Source organism: Myotis myotis, unplaced genomic scaffold (genome assembly GCF_014108235.1).
Source record: "Myotis myotis isolate mMyoMyo1 unplaced genomic scaffold, mMyoMyo1.p scaffold_m19_p_8, whole genome shotgun sequence".
Taxonomy (NCBI): Eukaryota; Metazoa; Chordata; class Mammalia; order Chiroptera; family Vespertilionidae; genus Myotis; species Myotis myotis.
In genome coordinates, this window is record NW_023416390.1 from 87,076,168 (window position 1) to 87,097,187 (window position 21,020).

Below are 21,020 nucleotides of genomic sequence, written 5' to 3' on the forward strand. Positions count from 1 at the left end.
TCAATGATTATCATCATTGACATTTCTATCTCCATCTTCTCCCTTCCTCTGAAATCAATAAAAAAATTTTTTGTAAGTTCTTTTTATTGGACACATTTCTTCAGCTGCTGCAATCACAATTTACCTCACCATTGGTAAAGGGCTTTCCTTGCTTGCCTAATAAGCCACACGGAAACATTACCATCTTATAAACTTTGGGGTAAAAACACTGCTGAGCCCTAGCCAGTTTGGCTAAATGGATAGAACTTTGGCCCTTGGACCAAAGGGTCCTGGCCTTGAGTCTGGTCAAGGGCAAGTAACTTGGGCACATGCAGGAGGCAACCAACTGACATGTCTTGTTCACATTAATGCTTGTCTCTCCCCCTCCTTTCCAGTCACTTTAAAAATCAATGGAAAGATATCCTTGGGTGAGGATTAACAAAATTGTGCTGATAGTCCATTTAAAATGGTTAATTCTGCTTTTTGAGTTGGGAATATTGTGATGAATGCTTCGTCTGATAATGTCTATATATATTGTGTTCTTTTAGCACAGCTGATGTGCCACTGCCATCTGAATGGATAAAATAATCCAGTCCTCTGTGAACATTTCTCTTTAGACTGGATAGGTATGCGTTGGTAATCAAAATACGTAAAACCCATGGTACTGAGACATGGGGCACACGAAGGCCATCAAGATAAAACTGTGCCACTGCCATCTGTAGTGCACTCAGCAATGAGAGGACCACATACTGTCTCTATCACAACTAAGTCTTGTAGCACAAATGCTGCCATCTCAGCCCACTATCACTTTAAAGATTTACTAAATACTGGATAAAAAATATTTGAAGGCAGTTTTCAATGAACATGAATTAGCTAATACAAAAGCATATTTCAAGGACATTAGAAAATTAAAAATATTTGAGGTGAAAACCTACTATTTTACTTCAAGACACCCAAGTCCCACTTGCATACAAATAAATTGTAAATAAAACACGTTTATTTGCTGGTCACTGTTTAAGCCATGAAATACAATTCCACACTGATGATACTTTAGTGGTTAGTAGTCCATACTAGCTTACCAAAAACTAACTTACCATTAGGAAAATGACCACATACACATGTATACACACTTGAATTGCCTTCTCACTGTACCTAATGCCCAGTTTTGACCACTGGATGCGGAAGTCTAAAATCCCCTTATGGGTTAAATGTGCACAGCCTACACAGAGACCCATGTAGACAATAAAGCAAGGTTTTATTTTCTTTATTTAACAAGCGCTGCAGTTTAGTATTTAAACCTGCAGTTCATGGTGACCCTTTTATGCAGACATGAATATGAATCTGGGAAGAAACTGGGAGACCGGGGCAGAGAGGCAGCAGGCCTGGCTCCTGCTGGGTGGTGTGCGCGCCTGTATTTCAGCTGGGGCAGGCAAGCCAGTTACCAGTTCCTGTTATTGACTAGAACCAACAGTGTTCCTTCTGATACACAGCCCTCATAATAAAATCACATTTTCCAGAAGAAGTATTATTTATAATACACTCAGAATCACTGATTGCTTTTTCTTCGTCTTTTTTTCCTTGACTGTGTAGGTGTTTCAGTCTCTTGTGTTTGTTCTTTTATGCCAGGTAAGGGCTGCTTGAAAACTATTTCATTATCTTCATCATCATTCATTTCAGCCACTTCAGATTTTCGTTTATCCAAAAATGTTGGTGTACAAACTGGTGTGGGGCCCTAAATTCAACAAGAAATAATACATAAATGTGGGAAGATATGAGGAATATTTTACCCCTCCCTCCTATTTTTACAAGTTGTGCAGTGTTACTTCAGGCCTATTTCCATCTTTCAGTGACATAATCACACAGGAACGAGTTTAGGTGCTTATCAAACTTAGTATGAAAAAGTCACAATCGATTGTAATATAATATGCTCCATTATAGGGTATGAGGTAGAAAACCTTGATCTTATATTTATAAAAACAGTGGCCTCCTCTCTCCTAACTCAGTCACTTTGCTTAAGAGGTACAAAGTGCAATAATAAACTCACAACGATAACTTTTGCTTGTAAACTCACAGTATCTGCTGAAGTCACAAATTAAATGTGAGAAAAATTTTTCTAAATATTTTTATTGATTACAGAGAGAAAGGGAGAGGGAGAGAGAGAGAGAGAAACATCAATGATGAGAAGAATCATTGATCAGCTGCCTCCTGCACTCCCCCTACTGGGGATCGAGCCCACAACCTGGGCATGTGCCCCTGACCAGAATCGAACCTGGGTACCCTTTAGTCCCCAGGCCCAGCTCTATTCAGAGCCAAAACGGCTAGGGCTAAATGTGAAATGTTAACAAACTGACAGTAGCAGGAACTGTTTCTCCTCTTTTGAATCATACTACCTGATTCTCAAAATACTAACGACAATTTTACCTGGCTATCCACATTATTCTCAGGAGTTTCAGGGGTGGCTGAAGCCTTCTCCTTTTCCTTCGTAGGTAAAGCCTTCAATAAAGTTTAAGAAACTTCATCAATTTGTATATTTAACAGTTTTAGTAGTTTGAATATATTTACCCATTTATCTTTCCCTAACACCTGGCATGCAATAAAAGAAAAAATCTTACCTGCATATTTGTGGATTTCTGAAGGTTGGTGTTTGAAGCGTTGCTTTTCTTCTTTTTCCTACGTAAAACCTTAAGTAAACACAAAGAAGTTATTACCTGGCAGTATCACATATTTACGTTTTTAACTTACCATTAGATCCTTACACATGTTATCAGCAGATCCTTCCTAAATGAGAAAGCATTCCAATTTAAAAAGCAAAATCCACAAATACAGTGAATGATCTCCAGTAAAGGGCAAAAAGTAAAGAGGGGCCGAGTTGGGGGATGGGCAGAGCTGTGGAGATGAAGTGAGGCTGAGACCTGAGCTGGCCTAGCGTCCTGCTTTAGAGGGCCAGCTCCCAAATGGTTCGTAAGAGGACCAGGGCCTGCTGCCTGGGACACAGTGATTTTTAAACACAAGCTGTTAAAGACTGTTTGGGATTTAGGCAAAGAATCAACAACCAGAACTGGGCCAAAGGGCGTACTCAGTCTTCTAGTTTCTGGATAAGGCTAAAAGACCTAATAAACTTAGGAAGAGATGCCATCCATCTCTTCCCAACAAATTAGCTGTTTGAAAATAAGCTGAAAGGGTCTGTGAGAGATCCAGACCAACCTCGGAATTTAGAGAAGGAGTAAGATCGTCACCCATCCTAGCCACCCGAGCGGCCTGCACTCGTTTCGTAGTGGAAGACACAGCTCCCCCCCAGGAAAGCGGAGGGAGAACCAGCGAGCAGGGACACGGGGACGGAGTGGCACCTGTGCTGACGCAGCTTCATGCCGGCAGGTTCGCTACATTCTAACCCTTGCTCACTTAATTCACAGATGACGCTGCTGAAATCTGATACGCACTTTATCTCCAATTTAAAAGAACAAAAACCAAAATTTTAACTGGAATGGCATAAAAAGGGTGGCCAATTTATAGTCTTTATGTTTACCGATACCATGTAATGCCAAACTTCATTTAATTCTGGTAAGGACACTTTTAATAGCAATCTAGAAGCATTATGGTTTGGGTTAAAGGGTGGTGTAACTTCAATAATTTAAAACAGATCATGAAAAACCTAATCCCTTTCTGAAATTTCCTTTTCTATACAATGTCGATCATTGGATCTGGTCTGACACACTTTAGGAAGAACTTACAATGCAGTGCCTCAAAAATTTAGTCAAACCCTAGTATGTGGTAAGCACTGAGCTAGATACTTTATAGAGAAAACCATAATCATGTTACAGCTACTGAGATACAAAGCCCACCTCCAAAAAGAAAAACACAAAATATATTTTCTGAAGAAATATTTACCAATGAAGGAAAATCATAATTAATTCCCTTCTTAGCTAGTCTCTTCCTGAGTAATTTTTCTTTCTTTTTAAATCGCTCCTCCATCCGCAGCTTTTCAAGAAGGGTCCGGTTCTGATTATACCGTTTCACTGCTGGGAAAGACGGGTTCTTAAACGGAAGATGCCACTCTCTAAAAAGTTCCGCATGTACTTTCTCAGGTGGCATAAAATGACCTATATGCAAAAAAAAACACAAGTTTTCAGCCGAGTGGGAGTGGCACAGCATAGCATGGATCCACATGTGCAGTCCTCTGACACCTTTTGGCTCACCTCCTCAACCCTTCCTCTCCTTCATTTCTGTGAATGAACCCATGCCGTGAGCAAGGCTGCTGGGACTGTCACGGCAGGAGGAACCAAAACGGAGAGGCCGGAGAGATGCCGCCTGGGCAGCCTCATCAGCTGCCTGACGAGATGTGCCTGACTTGGGTACCTGGATGCCCCCCCCCCCCCCCCGCCCCCAGAAACATAACTCTGCCTCTGAAGGGCCCTGGGACCCAGACAGGGCTGCGCTGGGATGTCAAGCCGGCGGCGCTGGTTTCTGTAGGTGAACTTCTAGTCTGGTGCTGTCATGGTTTCTCTGGTAGAAGAGCCGCACCGTCTGAACTGTGACTCCCCCCTATCTAGAACCCATTAATGGTCCCCTACTGTCCTCAGGACATATCGAACTCCCAGATTTATAAGGATTCAAAGACCTGGCCTCCCCTCGTCTTCTCCCTCATCTCTTGCTCTTCTCCTCAGTCCCTCATAGGCAGATACTGCTAGTCACCTCTAGCTTTGCATTTGCTGTCCGCTCGGCCAGGATCTCAATCTTCATCTCCTTCCCTGAACCTGGCTCACTCCTCTTTAAACTTCAGATTTTAATCTAAATACTTCCTCGGGGAAGCCTTCCACAGCCCTTTAAGGTGGGTTAGTCGCTCTTCCTATCTGCTCCTAAAATCACTCCCCAATTCCATCTCGGCACAAACACAGCTCAGTCTGGTTTAGATTTTAAAATTCTAATTAGAACGGATCTTGCACCATCCTTCAGGGGATCCTCCAGAAATGACGTGGGATGTCCGAGTAGCTGAGCAATCTGTCCTTCACACCACAGCCACCCATCAACAGCAGGTAACCAGGCCCACGGGAAGACAAGTGCACTTACACTTCAAGAGCCTTTCACCAAAAAGGTAGTTGTTCATTGTTTCAGCAACTATCTTGGCAACATCTTCAGATTCAAATTCCACAAAGGCATAACCTTTGCTATTTCCAGTCTGCAATTAAAAAATCCGCCACAAAAACAATTAAACTCTAATACATCACTGAACTGCTAAAATGCCATTAATTTATTTTATTTTTATTTTTTATTTTTTTAAAATATATTTTATTGATTTTTTTTACAGAGAGGAAGGGAGAGAGATAGAGAGTTAGAAACATCGATGAGAGAGAAACATCGATCAGCTGCCTCCTGCACATCTCCTACTGGGGATGTGCCCGCAACCCAGGTACATGCCCTTGACCGGAATCGAACCTGGGACCTTTCAGTCTGCAGGCCGACGCTCTATCCACTGAGCCAAACCGGTTTCGGCAAATGCCATTAATTTAAATAATCACATCAGCCCCATTAGCAAATAACATCATGGCATACAATGTGGAAACTGTTGTGGCTGAACATGCCACTGACCGCGGGGTATTCCTGGGATCTGATCACACAGATAAGTCCATAACCACAGCTGGAATTAACAGTCTGAACTCTTCAAAATAGCCAATGTGAAGAAAAACAAAGTACAGAAGGGCAAGGAGACTATCCTACACAGGCTGAAGAGTCACACCAACCAAATGCAATGCAGGAACCGTGACTGATCCCAGGTCAGGAAGGAAACCGGTAGCTAAAGACTTCTGGGACTACTGGGAATATGTGACGATGGCAAGTCCACGCTAGACCAGCGGTCGCCAACCTGTCGGACCTCACGGACCACCGGATGGCGACCGCTGTGCTAGACTACTATATCGTGTTTGGATTCCTAGTAGATTTACGATGAAGTATTTCAAGTCTTTATGATTGCTACTTCCTTCTAAGGTTCAGTAAAACGAAGTATGTGTTTATAGCTATGGAGACATACAGCTAATGTGTCAGGGTGTCAATAACGGGTGAATCCAGGAGAGAGAAGAGATGTTCATTACATTATTGTTCTTTCCACTTCTCTGTAGACTTGAACATTTTCAAAATACAATTCTGGGGGAAACAATGATTATATTACAGTACAGAAAAATATTTACAAATGATCCTCAAAAAAGGCAGAAAAAGTTTGTGAAAAAGACGGTAAGGGCAAAAGATAAGAATAGGCAGTTCAGGGTGGGGGTAAGAGGGAGAGATCAACCAAAGGACTTGGATGCATGCATATGAACCTAACCAATGGACACAGACAACAGGGGGTGAAGGGCATGAGTGGGGGGGCGGTGGGAGGGCAACGGGGCAATAAGGACACACATGTAATACCTTAATCAATAAAGAAAAAAATTTAAAAAAAAAAAGAAAAAAGAATAGGCAGCTCACAGCTGAGGGAATTCTAATGGCTAATAAACCCATAATGACACTCAACACAATCAATTTAGGTCAGAAGGTCATGTTAAACAACTGAACAGAACGGTTAAGCAGTGTCTCATAGAACTTTTATTTCAGTTATGTGTTCATACATGTGTATGTGTGCTGACTTTTCCTATAAAACTTATAATGTTCCCAGCAGCTTCACCCAAGAGTGAAATATTATAAAAACCTAATGTTCAATGGGAAGCTAGGTAAACTTGAGTGTGTTCAAGCAGTGGAACATAGCAATGACAGTGAATGTAGTAGTTATGTGGATAAAGCTCAAAATAGACTGAATCCTATCTAATAAAAGAGAAACATGGTAATTAGCCGTACCTCCGCTACCCTTCCCATTGGCTAATCAGGGAGATATGCAAATTAACTGCCAGCCAAGATGGCAGCCGGCAGCCAGGCAGCTTGAAGCAAACATGAGGCATGCTTGCTTCAGTGATGGAGGAATCCAACGTTCCCTGCCTGCCTTGCCGGCCCCTGAGCTTGCAGTTTCAAACATTGTTATAAAATAGAAGCTAAACAAAACCCCAGAAACCTGCTTTCAGCCAGCCGGGATCTCAGAGCTGGAGTTGAAACAGTGTTTCGATTATAGAACCCAAACAAACCAGATACCTGCTTTCAGCAGCTGAGGCCTAAGAGCTGGAGCCAAGCCTCAGAGCTAAAGCTGGCCCAGAATAAAAAAGAAAAAAAGGAGTGGTGGGGAGCTTCCGTCACCCGCCAGCCTGAAAACGGCCCTCAGCCCCTCACCCAGACTGGCCAGGCACCCCAGTGGGGACCCCCACCCTGAAGGGTGTGTGACCAGATGCAAACAGCCCTCAGCCCCTCATCCTGGCTGGCCAGGCACCCCAGTGGGGACCCCAACCCTGATCCAGGACACCCTTCAGGACAAACCAGCCGGCACCCACCCGTGCACTAGGCCTCTATTCTATATAGTAAAAGGGTAATATGCCTCCCAGCACCAGGATCAGTGGAGCCGCGAGGCCTCCTGGCACCGGGATCAGCGTGACAGGGGGCAGCAACCAAACCCCCTGATCGCCCTGTGGCTTTGTGTGTGACAGGGGGCGGGGCCACAACCTCCCTATCGGCCCTGCTCTGTTCGTGACAGGGGAAGGCACCCCAACCCCCTGATCAGCCCTGCTCTGTGCCTGATATGGGGGAGCTCCCCAACCCCCTGATCACCCTGCGGCTCTGTGTGTGACAGGGTGCGGTGCCCCAACTGCCCCCCCCCCCCCCACGGGCCCTGCTGTGTGTGTGACGGGGTAGAGCCATAACCTCCCCATCGGCCCTGCCCTGAGTGTGACAGTAGCGGCGCCCCAACCCCCTAATCGGCCCTGCTCTGTGGGTGATAGAGGGTGGCGCCCCAACCGCCCCCCACGGGCCATGCTCTGTGTGTGAGAGGGTAGAGCCATAACCTCCCCATCGGCCCTGCCCTGAGCGTGACAGGGTGCGGCACCCCAACCCCCTGATCTGCCCTGCTCTGTGTGTGACAGGGGGTGGTGCCCCAACTCCCCTATCGGTCCTACTCTGTGAGTGACAGGGGGGAGCTCCTCAACCCCCTGATCGGCCCTGCTCTGTGCGTGACAGGGGGCGGTGCTGCAACCTCCCCATCGACTCTGCCTTGTGTGTGACAGGGGGCGGTGCCCCAACCCCCCAATCGGCCCTACCCTGAGCGTGACTGAGGGTGGCATCGCAACCTCCCAATCCGCCCTGCTCTGTGCATGACAGGGGGCGGTGCCCCAACCCCCCAATCGGCCCTACCCTGAGCGTGACTGAGGGTGGCATCGCAACCTCCCAATCCGCCCTGCTCTGTGCATGACAGGGGGCGGCGCCCCAACTCCCCAATCAGCCCTGCTCTGAGCCCGACCAGGGGCTGCACCTAGGGATTGGGCCTGCCCTCTGCCACCCGGGAGCAGGCCTAAGCCAGCAGGCCGTTATCTCCCTAAGGGTCCCAGACTGTGAGAGGGCACAGGCTGGGCTGAGGGACCCCCCCTCCCCCCCCGAGTGCACAAATTTTTGTGCACCGGGCCTCTAGTAAATAAATAAAAGTGCAGAAAGAGACTACTACTATACAATCTGTAGTACAGATTTCCAAAAACACATACAGTAATGAAAAACACTGACTTTATGAACAGTCATTTCCTGGGCATGGGAGCAGGTGCAGAGGACTGGGGAAGGGCACGAAAGGGACCTTAAACCTACCTAAAATCTATTTCTAAAAAAACAGAGGCCTGGCCCTGGCCGGTTTGGCTCAGCAGATAGAGCGTCAACCTGCAGACTCAGGGGTCCCAGGTTCGATTCCGGTCAAGGGCATGTTCCTTGGTTGCAGGCACATCCCCAGTAGGGGGTGTGCAGGAGGTGGCTGATCGATGTTTCTCTCTCATTGATGTTTCTAACTCTCTATCCCTCTCCCCCTCTCCGTAAAAAATCAATAAAATATATTTGAAAAAAAAAACAAAGGCCTGAAGCAAGTTGATATTTGATAAAGGAAAATGGATACCTCAAGTCTCTAAATCATTTTCCGGTAGATTTCAGGACGTTTGAAATAGCTCACCCACAAAATAAGCAACCATTACCATTATAAATAGACAAATGGGGGAGGGGGGGAAGAGGAGGCATACAGAGAAAATGTGTTACTTTGGTTAGGATTAGAGAAATACCAGGGCATTTTAAATTTGAAATCCACTTTAATGTTGAGATGTTGCTTTGACAAAACTCAATACCTGTAACTTTAGAACAACTAGCGGAAGATGGATACATACCTTATCCACTCACGTACCAAATATAAAACTAACTTTGATCTGTTATAACTCAAGTGGGAAAATGTGAAGAAATGCATCAAGAAAAATAAAGATCCCAACAATGAGAGGTCTCTATGGTTACAACAATATAAGTGTACGTGTGTGGTAAAAAAATAAACAGAGAATGAAAAAATATATTCATTCAACAACCTATTTTGAGCTTTATCCATGTAACTACTACATTCAGTGTCATTGCTATGTTCCTCTGCTTTAACACACTCAAGTTTACCTAGCCTCCCACTGAACCTTAGGTTTTATAATGTTTCACTCTTGGGTGAAGCTGCTGGGAACATTGTAAGTTTTATGGGAGAAGTCAGCACACTCTATTCCTGAAACAAACCACATAAACCTTTTTAAATTAGAAGGTAGGGATGACATAACAATGACACACACACACACACACACACACACACACACACACCTCTTTCTGTAGCAGGCGTTGTCCCAAGAACCTCACAGCCCCTACCTCGCCTAATCTGTAATGAGATACTCCTAGGACGATGGTGCTATTTCACTCGTATTTTGCAAATGAGAAAACTAAAGCATGGACAGGTTACATACTGTGTCCAAGGCCATACAGCCAGCAACCCATGGAGGCCAGGCCGTGCACACACGTGGCCTGGCCCGTGTCCCTGTTCTTCACGGTTCATGTACACACCTCTGCTGTCACAGGGGTGCGTACACCCAGGCCAACATAAGAGGTGCGAACTGCTCCTCAAACTGGCGTCCCTGTGCAGCTGAACGCGCAGCTGCAGGACACCGTGATCCCTTTACCAAAACTGCCCATGTAATCAGAGGCTCTGGGGCAACCACTCAGGCTCTAAACCTCGCCCATGACCCCTTCTGGAGCGAGGACGGTAAGAATAATACCGTGTGAGCACGCCCTCTACACCGTCCACGACGATGTGCTTTTGAAAAATAAAACAAATCACCTACTTCAGTAGAAAAACCTTACCCTTTTACTTCTGGACAGCTTGAATCTCGTCACAGTGCCAAACTGGGAGAAATACGCTCGGATCTGGGTTTCGTACAGTGCTGGAGGCAGGTGGCCCACATAAATGACTCCGGGAGTGAGTTTTTCTTTTTCTTGCTTCTGTTTCTGAAGACATAAAAACCAGGGAAATACTTTTTTAATAATTAAAAAAAAATCACATTGCAACGAAACTTGGAGAACCCTAGCTCTCCATCCTGATCGGGACCGCGAGCCTCTCCGCCCGCGGAGCAGCAGAGCTGAGGCTCGGCTGTGCGGTGCCTGCCTCCCCGAGGCCCGGCCGCGCCGCTGGCCACCCGCCCCGCGATGGGGGCGCTCAACCTCTGTCGTGGACCATGGCTGCGCGAGTGGGTCTCTAACGCTATTCCACACCACCCGGCGGGGACCTCCACCGACACAGCCTCCACTTCGCATGCAGATCGCCGTTGAGTCGAACACGCCAACCGCACATTCCCGGGCCACGGCGAGCCTTCACGCCGCCGACACCTCCCCCGGGTCAACTCCAAACGGGTGTCTCCAGCTGGAAGCCATGGCGGATGCAACCTGATGCCGGGCCCCGTTAGCGAGTGAAGCCGGCAGGTACCGTCCTCTAGAGCCCCCGTCCCCGAGCCCACGAACCCGCTGCATGCCTCGCCATGCTTTCCCCGCCAGCTCCACCTCCCGCCTCGGCCCCCAAGCCCGTGGGGTGGGGCCGCCCTGGGAGACCCGGGAGGCGGCGGAGGCCGGAGGAGGGCGAGGCCGGGACCGACCCGGGCTCCGCGGGCCCGCGCGTCGCGGAGGCGCCCACCTTCGTTGCGCGCCGGCGGGCCTGGGCCACCTCCTTGTGAAACTTGTCGTCCTCCTGCGGGTTCAGCGACAGGAGCGGCTGCGCCGGGCCCGCGAAGACCGCCATACCGACAGCGTCCGAGCCCCGGAGCTCCACGCGGCAGCCCCGGAAGTCCCAGAGCCCGTAGCTCCGCCCAAGCGGAAGTGGAGGCGGCCGACGTGCGCGGCGCCGCAGGGAACGGGGGGCGGAGCACGGGGGCGGGCGCCCCCTGCTGGTGAGGCGCCACTTGGCCTCGCTCTCATACCTGCCATTTGCTTATGGTAGATGGTAATGCGTTCACGCCTACTGTGCGGCCTGCCAATATCGCAGCGGGGAGGAGGGTTGGGGCGGGGGGGGTGGGGGGGGGCGAAGAGAGGGCAGGTGGGATGTTTAAAAAATTAATTCCAAAACAATACCCGTGACCTTGAGGTCTTGCTACCCATACTTTAATTCTTTTTCCTTTGTCACTGACTTGTTGGTGAGCCCTTACTGTGTGTCCCTGTGCTGCTTCCCTTTAGGGAACTTCCAGACTCGGGGGAGGGCTGGATAAAGGACGTTTGAGGGTGGGATTGGTGCTCTGGAGAGATGAAGGAGTCCCACGGGGACGAGGCTGACTGGGTGATCAGAGGGCCTCCCGACGGAGGTGGCATTTGAGCTGCGACCTGAAGGCTGCAAGGAGCCGGAGTGAAGACCTGGAAGCCCATATGCTGGCAGGAGGACAGCACGTGCAGTGCCCTTAGGGCTGGAAAGAAGGAACCGTCCAGCGTGGCTGCAGCTCTCTGTGTGAGGAGAGGAGCCGGGGGCAGACTGGAGCTCTAGGGCTCTACGTGCCGAAGTTGAAAGCTTGAGGTTTGTTGTAAATGGAAGTAGGTGTGAGGGTTTTAAGCAAGGCTGTGGCTGGGCATCCCTTTCAAATAGTAAAGGAGAGTGGGTTGCGGAGGAAGCAGGGAGAGGGAGGCCACAGGAAAGGTCCAAGCAGAGCTGGTCTGGGGGATGGAGGCAGCAGGTGTTCCGGAGCCAGCGAGAGCCAGTTGGCTGGTGCCCACCTTCAGGTGCAGGAAGAGTGGGGTGGGTCTGCAGGTAGAGTGGCATGGGAGGGGCTGTGCAGTGAGTGTTACCAGGAAGCCCCCAGGTTGGGCTCCAGCCGCCAGTCGCTGTGTCCAATAGCAAAGGCAGGGTTGAATCATATTAGGCGTTTATTGAGAAGGCTAGCCAACCAAGAAGACAGGGCACTTACAAGCATCAAATCCTGCCTCCCAGCAAGATTCAGGGGACAGGATTATAAAGGGGATGGGGCTGGGGTGAGGAATGCAGCAATGTGCAGGCCTGGGGGTCCGCAGAGCCTGCTAGTGTCATTAGTCATCAGGGATGAGGTGATGTTTTGGCTCCTGATGGATCGGCCTGACCATGCTTATCGGTTGTTTGCTGGATTCACAGCTGAGTCACCTCCCCAATCGCTTCGCATGGGCCTTGAAAAGGAAACTTTAAGAAAAACTTAACCCCCTAGTCACATAAGTATATGTGTTCTAAGATTTAAAATAGGTGCTCTATCTATTAGATTATAAGTCCCCCCTAATGAGGGCCAGCCTGCTTCCATTTGAAACAGAATTTTTGGATTGGAACCCTGATTCTTTGTCCGCCGGAGACGAAGAATGAATCCAGGGACAGAGGGTAGTACATATAGCAAAGGTAAAAAATTATTGAAGAACAAGTACAGACTCCCACGTGGGTCAGGGGAAAAGGGTCCCACCGACTTCCTGTTTCCACGGTTTATAAAGGCGGCAGTTCCTGTGTCCTGATATCGCTCTGATTGGTCACTATTCCCTTTGGAATTAGTTACTAGAGGAACTCCTGAGGCCCTCCTCCCTCATTGTTCTTTTCTTTCTGGGCTTTCTTCCTCCTTCTTTATTTGGTAAATATAGACCTGTTGGCTATTCCCAGTTCCCTTGTTGTATGTAAATGCAACTGTTGCTGCTCCCTTGTCTTATGGAGATGTAACTGCACCTGGCTTCCTTGTGTTATGGAAATGTACCTTCTCCCAGTCTGTGGTCCTGTGTTTTTCCATGGACCCCAATTCTAAAAACTCCCTAAACCTGCCTATGCTCCCCTAAAATTCCTGCCTCCCAGGCCTGCTTTGCCTCCATCACCCCAGTCTCCCTCAGCTCGACCCTCACCCCTCAGGGCCAGCCTTCTATGACTCTGTAGCTGGGTCGGCTCTTTCTATTAAATGTTTCCTTACCACTGTGTTTTCATGAACAGGTCGGATGGTCAGGAGCGTGCATGCAGAGAACTATGGTATTTTCTCTCAGGACTCCTTTCATGAGCTCGTTTCTCTCTCCCCTGGATGAAATCTTGGAGACATCAGCACATAGATATCAGCAAATAGGAGCATTTTCCAAGTGTTCAAAATCTGATGTCAAATATCTCCTATCCCCCAGTTCAGACCTGTCTCAGGTGAGAAATTCTCAAGGGGGTCACTGTTGACATTGTCCCTCCTGATTCTGTTTTAGGCAACTCTCACCAGAGAGGTGTTACTGGACAGGACAGCCCCCTGAGTCAGGGGAGAGGGCTGTGCCCAGCCTTGATCCTTGTCTTCTCCTATAAATGAATTTATATGAGACCTTGACTGCGTTGTGAAAAGCCAATTTATTAAAGCTTTATTGAAAAAGCAAAGCAAGCAAACCTATGCATCTGGCTTATGGAGCACAGAGGGCTCTCAACTAATCTGAAGAGCGCGTTGGGTGGGGGTTTGAGGTGTTATATGCCCTCCTGTCTATAGGTCTCAAAATTGCTCTACTGAATATCTTGGAGTAGATTAATTCTCAAGGCCCCTTTTTTACTTTGTGGTGGCCTTCCCAGAATTCATGAGAAGCACCTGGCAACTTTATCTCGCCCAGCCTGAGGCTGCTGGCTTCTCGCTTAGGGAGTAAGCCTGCCCTTTTTTACTTTCCCTTTTCCCCTCTGTTTCTGCCTTCTCTCATTAGGGAGGTTTTTAACCATTTGCGGTGGCCTTGGCTGGGGAATTACAAGCTGGCTGCAAAATGCTCACACTGTTGGGCCTTGTTTTAACTTTCCTGCCTCAGTTTCCCTACTCCTCCTGAAAGGGCGAGGACTACGCCCTCCATCTTACCCTGGGTCCTCCATTTTTGGGCAGAGCCATGTGCTCGGCAAGGCTTCTTCCTGGAAGCCCAAGCCTCTGCTAGCCACACCCAGGATTTCTCTGGACTAACCAATGATAATCAAGGGAAGTGCACGCCATCAATATGACCACATCCTGTGTAATGAGACACCGACTTGCGCCTGGCCAATCGGCGGGGCCCACAGTCCCCTCTCCTGCCCTTACTCCACCCCCCTATAAAACTTCTCGTCCCATCGGGCTAGGCCTCTCTCTGCCACCTGCTGCTGTGCCAGTAAGGGGGGTGGGGGAGCCAGACTCGAGTTTGAAATAAAGGACTCTTTGCTTTTGCATTGGACTCGCTGGCTCCCTGGTGGGCTCTTGGGAAACTTGAAATCTGGGCACAACACTCCTGCCCTGGAATCCTGTAACAGTTCCACCTTCTCCCCTGCACCCCGTTCCTGTCTTTTGCCTGTCAAGTGTTGGTATCTTGTATTGGCAGCCCGAGGAGAACAACACGGCCGCATTGACTGGTCAGCCTGTGCGGTGCCTGCCTGGCCGTGTCAGGGCTGGCGCTGAGGAGCGTGGGTGCTCACCAGGAGTGCAAGGCACCCTCGCCTTGGCCCTTCACTAGACCATAGAAGCCAGCACTTAATGGGGGCAGAGAGTCTAGCCCCCCATCCTCACTCAGCCCAGCCCTGGCCTGCTTTCATTTTTACCCTTCCCAGCCCTGGTCACCCTCATAGAACAGTGACCTCCAGGAATTCCAGTGATGCGTGCTCCAGCCTGCAGGGCAAGGTCTCATTCTGTGCCTTTGCCACCCAGGGTCTGAGGGTCACCTGGGCAAGTGGTCACAGGAATTGTCTGGCATCCTGGTCAGAACATCCAGAATCCTGTCACACCCCCTGCCCAGCCCCCCACCCCCCCATGTCCCGGGGGAGGCCCTCCTCTGCTCTGGGCCTCGGGCTTCTCATCTCTGAGGAAGCGTCTGGTGAGATGGCGCTGTCCTGTGGCAGCAGCAAGAGGCTATTGATAGACCAGCAGCGGCCTTCCTCATCCCAGGGGACCAGCCGTGCCAGTGTGTTCGTCCTTCCTTTCCCTTTCCTCGTCCTCCTCCCTTCTTTCCTTCTGTCCTTCCTCCCCTCACTCCCTTCTTTCTGTTTTGTTGGGAGACCACCTGAGCCTTGGGTGGAGCAGGCCTTCACCCAGCTGGGCTGTTCCGCGCACACTACCCCGTCCCCCAGCACTCAACCCCAGTCATCGAAATAACCAAAGTGCCTGCAGGCGCTTCCACACCCCCGAGTGGACTGATGAGTGTGCCCACTGTGGGTCTCTCTCTTCCCTGCCTCCCACTAGCCTCCAGCACCATGCCTCTGTGGGGACAGAACAATGGCCTGTCGTTCTGTGGCACCACCATCACTGCCCATAGGCTGGAGCACCTTCTGGGGGCCAAGATGTGAGGACTGGTGGCTGGGGTAGGGGGTGGGTGGGCGGTAGACGAGACAGGGTGTGCCGCGCGTGCAGGAGCTGGGCCCCAGGAGGAGAGGACTCTGTGGGGTGAGGCTGAGGGCTGGCAGGGGCAGGGACACAGGGTGGGCGCCGGGAGGGGCCTGCTCACCCTGCCCACCTTTCCCTCCCTTGTTCTCCCTTCCTACCACTCTGCCGGGTCTCTGTGGAGTCATCCACATGTGCCACCAAGAGGGGCCACGCTGTCGGAGTCAGCTGCTCGGCCCACTCAGGCACCGGCTTGTGGGGACGGGCCTGAGAGGGAGACTTCCGGGGAGAGGGGAGAGGAGAGAGGGGAGAAAGCCTGTCAGCAGCGCCACCCCAATGAGTGTCACCTGCAAGCTGAACACAGTTGGCCAACCCAGCCTCTTTGTCGGTAGTGACATGGGTGAAGCGGGGTGACTACCCCAGGGGGGGCAGATAGGGGGAGGGGATTGTGGGGGTGCCCAAAGGTCCAGACTCCCTCTAAAGGCCCCGGGCTGACTCGCCAATCTCCTCCTCCACCTCGTGATCCTTTCCTGCCATGGAGTATGGGTCACGGTGCCGTGGGCCTGGCAGGGCCTGCAGTCCACGGCGTGATGCCCTCTTCCCAGCCTGGATTAGTCAGGTGTTTTCTGTATTTCATAATGTTTTGACACCTTCAGAAGCTGTCTGGCTGGGAGAGGCTGTCCTTTCAGGGCAAGCCAATTCTCAGAGGTAGCACAGGCCCCTCCTGCCATGTCTTTCACGCACCTCCTCTTTGTCTAACTCTCACACCAACCGCTGTCCCCCCTGCTCCAGGTCACTCCAGGGCCAGGTACCAGGCAACCGGAGACCACGCCTATGGTCCAAAGCTACAAAAGTCATTCAAACTGGCCCGTCCTAAGCCAGGGTCCTGCCCTGCCTTGCCTACCCCATGCCAGCCCCAGTGAAGCCCTGCCTGGCCTCCCAGCTCCTGCCTCTGCTTCCTGACCAGGCCATGTGCCCTGCAGGGCGTGTGTGCCGTCCTCCTGGGAGCCGCGAGTAATAAACTCCTCTCAGTGACACTGGCCCTTCCGTGCAGTCACTCTATCGCCTCATAGTTAAGATCCTGCGGGTACCAATGAGACTATTCTTTCTCTCCCTCTTCACTCTGACGTTCTAACTCCTTCCTCCTGTTCTCAGGCTCCAGGCCCTGCCTCCCAGCCAGTCTTCTGTTTCCACTCCCTCTTGCCCTTCAAGGAACCCTGCCGAAGTGCATCACCCACTACATAACCTTCTGTGCTATTAAACGAGGCATAATTTCACCCTTAAATTAGCCCAGAATGTCTGCAGTGCTCACATGCACACTGGGAAGAGTGCAGTGGAACTGGTGGGAAGGGCCGTAGAAATCAGTTTTATTTCTATGGAGAGTGATTTGGCAAAATATGTCAAGAACTTTAAAAACACAACCTATCATTCCTCAGTGTAGGTGGCAGCATCTCCTACTTGGCACCGTGCTGCCCTCAGACCCCTCATGAAGCACAAGATCATAGAAAAGAGGACCAAGAAGTTCACTGGACACCAGTCAGTCTGCTATGTCACAATTCAGCATAACTGGGGGAAACCTAGAGCCACTGACAATAGGGTACATGGAAGATTCAAGGTCAGATCTCGACGCCCAGCGTTGGTGACGGGAGCAACATGAACACAAAGCTCATGCTGCCTAGCGGCTTTTGGAAGCTCCTGGTCTGCAACGCCAAGGAGCTTGAAGGCTGCTGGCGCGCAACAGATCTTACTGTCCCGCAATGGTCCACATCTCCGCAGAGCCGCAAAGCCACTGTGCAAAGAACCGCCCAGCTGGCCACGAGAGTCAGCAATCCCAATGCCAGACTGCACAGCAGGAAATGAATAGACATTTTGTGTGCACATTGTGTTTGTGTTAATAAGAGCATAACATTTTGTGTCGTCCCCCCCCCAGCCCGTCCCCCCCAAAAAAAGAACCCATCAAAAGAAGTGATCTCACACCCTAGCCTCGGAAGATGGGGAACTGCCTCAAATCCCCCACTTCGGATGGCATCTCTCTGCTCCACGAGTCTCAGTCCGACCGGGCTAGTTTCGGCGAAGGATCGAGCCGGACCAGGAGCCGCCGCCGCCATATCAGGAACAAGTTCCAGTTCCGGTCTATCATCCAACACCTAGCCAGACTCGCCTAGCAACTCAGCTGACTGAAGAGGAACAAATTAGGATAGCTCAAAGAATAGGCCTTATACAACATCTGCCTAAAGGAGTTTATGACCCTGGAAGAGATGGATCAGAAAAAGAGATCCGGGAGTGTGTGATCTGTATGATGGACTTTGTTTATGGGGACCCAATTCGATTTCTGCCGTGCATGCACATCTATCATCTGGACTGTACAGATGACTGGTTGATGAGATCCTTCACATGCCCCTCCTCATGGAGCCAGTTGATGCAGCACTGCTTTCGTCCTATGAGACTAATTGAGCCAGGATCTCTCATCTGACTTCAAGTGAACCTTCATTTTTTGGTGGTTTTGATCTTTTGTCACTGAGCCCAAAGAGCCAGGGATTAGGAATTAAGATCATGCACAATGTTTCTTAAAAATTCCTGAATGGCTGCAGATGTTGGGGAAAAGTACGTCATATTTTAGAAACTTAGGGGGAAAAGTAGGATGGTATTTTTATGTAAAGCCTTGATCCAGTGTTTAAAAAAATATAATTGTATTTAGATCTTGTTATTGCTCCAGTACATAGGAATTGTGTAAAGTGTTACAGCAGCTGTTATATGTTTAAATCGTGTGTGTTGAAGATTAGGAAAAAGATAGTGGTTGTTTTTCCTAAATGAAATAACTTTCTTCTTCCCCACCCAAATTCTTTTCTGAAGTTGCTAGCATTTGGGTCAAGGTTTTATTAAAAGCTACATTTTATAACACTGGCACAAAAAAAGTAGTTTTAAGCTTGTTTGCACAGTTCTTTTTTTCCATTAGAAATGGAATTCATTGCCTTAGGTCTTTTTAAATAGTGTATTATTATCGTTGGGGCTGGCTCTATGCTTGAAAACCAGTTTATTTATAACCTGTTATAAGTGCTATATCTGTTTGCAGTTAGGAAATGCAGAATTCAAAGTGATCTCCTAGCTTGTAAGCAAACTGAGATGCACTATCCCTTTCTATAAAAAAACATGAGTTAATGTGTCAAGAAACCAACTCTAGTAGGAGTTTAGTATTACCCTTTCCAATGTGTTTTATCTGATTATTTTGGTTAATATGGTGATAATTAAAAGTCAAGGTAAATTTTAAAAATTAAGATTTCTGATTTATTGAGCTTGAATTATGCCACAATGCTTATGTAAAAATGAAAGTGGCACCATGGTGAAACAGAAAAGTTTCTCAGTTTTTCTTGTGACCTCCTTCCCTGTTGTCTTGAACCATAGCAAAAGGATACTGCATCTCTTATTATTGTAGTGCTGAGGTTATTGAAATTATACAAAACACATCTCAGTCTCTGTTTCTTGGAAAGTCCTGCTAGCTGACTGGCAAGTCTAGTATAAGCAAGGATAAATAAGATATATGTATTTCATGTTTTGCACACAAATGCAGAATTTGTATAACCACATGACTTCATAGTTGTGATCTCAAAAAAGAAGGAATTTCTCCTTTATTTTATCTTGCAGTTAATGTAAGAACACTGAATCTCTAAGCTTCTGAAGTGTTAGAGGTAGAGATGGTCTAGTAAAGAAGTAGTTGTAATGTTTTATCCATTTTTAGCATGTGTTTATTTTTCCGTATGTACTCAGAGGTGGTTTATTTGTTCAGCTCAGTGATATTACAGCTAAAGAAATCATTCATTAGCAAAAGGAGAAGCAGTTTCATCCTAACAAATCAGAAATGTTTCTTATTTTATATTGAGTTGAATATTTGACTCTAACACTTTTCTAGATACAAAATACAAGTATCTTTTTTTTAAAAAATATATTTTATTGATTTCTTACAGAGAGGAAGGGAGAGAGATAGAGAGTTAGAAACATCGATGAGAGAGAGAAACATCGATCAGCTGCCCCCTGCACACCCCCTGGGGATGTGCCCGCAACCCAGGTACATGCCCTTGACCGGAATCGAACCTGGGACCCTTCAGTCCGCAGGCCGACGCTCTATCCACTGAGCCAAACCGGTTTCGGCCAAAATACAAGTATCTTAAAGGTTCTTCATAACTGCGTATAGAGGAATTTAGTATGTCATAAGTGCTTTTTAAAGATTTGACATTTGGCTGTAGTATCCATATGTTGGTTAATTTTCTTATGAGCCCCATGATGGAAAGACTTAAAGATGAATTTGGGAGAAAAAAAATGAAAGTAATTAGATTGTCAGGTTTATTAAATTGTTACATGTATCTTGCTTAATTTTTGTTCATTAATTTATATCCACCCAATTACATAAAGCAAATTTGGAGGAAAAAAAAAAAAAAGAAGTGATCTAAGTCCTGATGACGGCTTACAGAGGCTTTTATCACAATGCTACTTATGATGGATGGAATTGGAAGCAGCCCAAAGAGCTTACTGACAAGGGACCTACTGGGCTAATAAAAATGGCATGTTCATTTGGCAAATAAAAACCATGGATAATGTCCGCACTTCAAAAATTATTTTAATATTTTATAAAAGATGAGAAACTATTTTCAAGTGACAAAAGTTATTAGAAATGAATAAGAGAAAGATAAAAGCTTTAATAAAAAGATGTCCAGGAATCAATACCCAAAAGAAATTTTAGTATACATAAGAAAAATCACTCAAACACATTGAAAAGTTAAGTGAGATTCCCTTACTGCCTGATCAGATTCTAGTGTTTAAAAGACATTGACACAGCCCAACTGGCATGACTCAGTGGTTGAGCATTGACCTATGAGCCAGGAAGTCACGGTTCGATTCCCGGTCAGGGCACATGCGTGGATTGTGGGCTTGACCCCCAGTGGGGTGTGCAGGAGGCAGCCTATCAGTGATTCTCTCTCATCGATATGTCTATCTCTCTCACTTCCCCTCTATAAAATCAATTAAAATCTATCTATCTATCTATCTATCTATCTATCTATCTATCTATATTTTAGAGGCCTGGTACACGGATTAGTGCACCAGGTGGGGTCCCTCGGCCTGGCCTGCGGGAATTAGGCTGAAACTGGTTCTCTGACATCCTCTGAGGGGTCCTGGATTGCGAGGGAGTGCAGGCCAGGTCAAGGGACCCCACTGGTGCACAATCGGGGCTGGGGTAGGACCGTGGGAGGGCTTCAGGGCGTGTCCAACCCATCTCGCCCAGTCTCAATCAGCCGGACCCCAGCAGCAAGCTAACTTACTGGTTGGAGCCTCTGCCCCCTGGTG

At 48.3% G+C, this 21,020-nt stretch overlaps 1 protein-coding gene and 1 pseudogene across 2 annotated transcripts; one reads left to right on the forward strand and one right to left on the reverse strand.

Annotated features, from left to right (window-relative positions):
* Nucleotides 1–958: 958 nt before the first annotated feature.
* On the reverse strand, nt 959–11,225 carry NIFK (nucleolar protein interacting with the FHA domain of MKI67). Of its 2 annotated transcripts, none has more exons than XM_036319980.1 (7): nt 11,057–11,225; nt 10,234–10,377; nt 5,047–5,155; nt 3,868–4,079; nt 2,592–2,660; nt 2,401–2,472; nt 959–1,711 (listed from the first exon to the last, which is right to left on the reverse strand). In XM_036319980.1, exons 1-7 carry the CDS (start codon nt 11,159–11,161, stop codon nt 1,526–1,528), a joined length of 897 nt encoding a protein of 298 aa, XP_036175873.1. In that variant the 5' UTR covers nt 11,162–11,225; the 3' UTR covers nt 959–1,525. The 2 variants fall into 2 exon arrangements, with proteins under 2 accessions (XP_036175873.1, XP_036175874.1); XM_036319981.1 differs by lacking the exon at nt 11,057–11,225 and adding an exon at nt 10,666–10,838.
* Nucleotides 11,226–17,659: 6,434 nt separating this feature from the next.
* LOC118661814 lies at nt 17,660–18,621 on the forward strand (annotated as a pseudogene).
* The last annotated feature ends 2,399 nt before the right edge of the window (nt 18,622–21,020 follow it).

What these genes read in the sequence shown, in the direction of transcription:
- NIFK (XM_036319980.1), bottom strand. Translation starts at nt 11,161, where the DNA reads ATGGCGGTCTTCGCGGGCCCGGCGCAGCCGCTCCTGTCGCTGAACCCG. An exon ending in ATTATGATTTTCCTTCATTG is followed by an intron (nt 2,661 to 3,867) that starts GTAAATATTTCT and finishes TGTTTACTTAAG; the next exon opens with GTTTTACGTAGGAAAAAGAA. An exon ending in AGAAATCCACAAATATGCAG is followed by an intron (nt 2,473 to 2,591) that starts GTAAGATTTTTT and finishes ACTTTATTGAAG; the next exon opens with GCTTTACCTACGAAGGAAAA.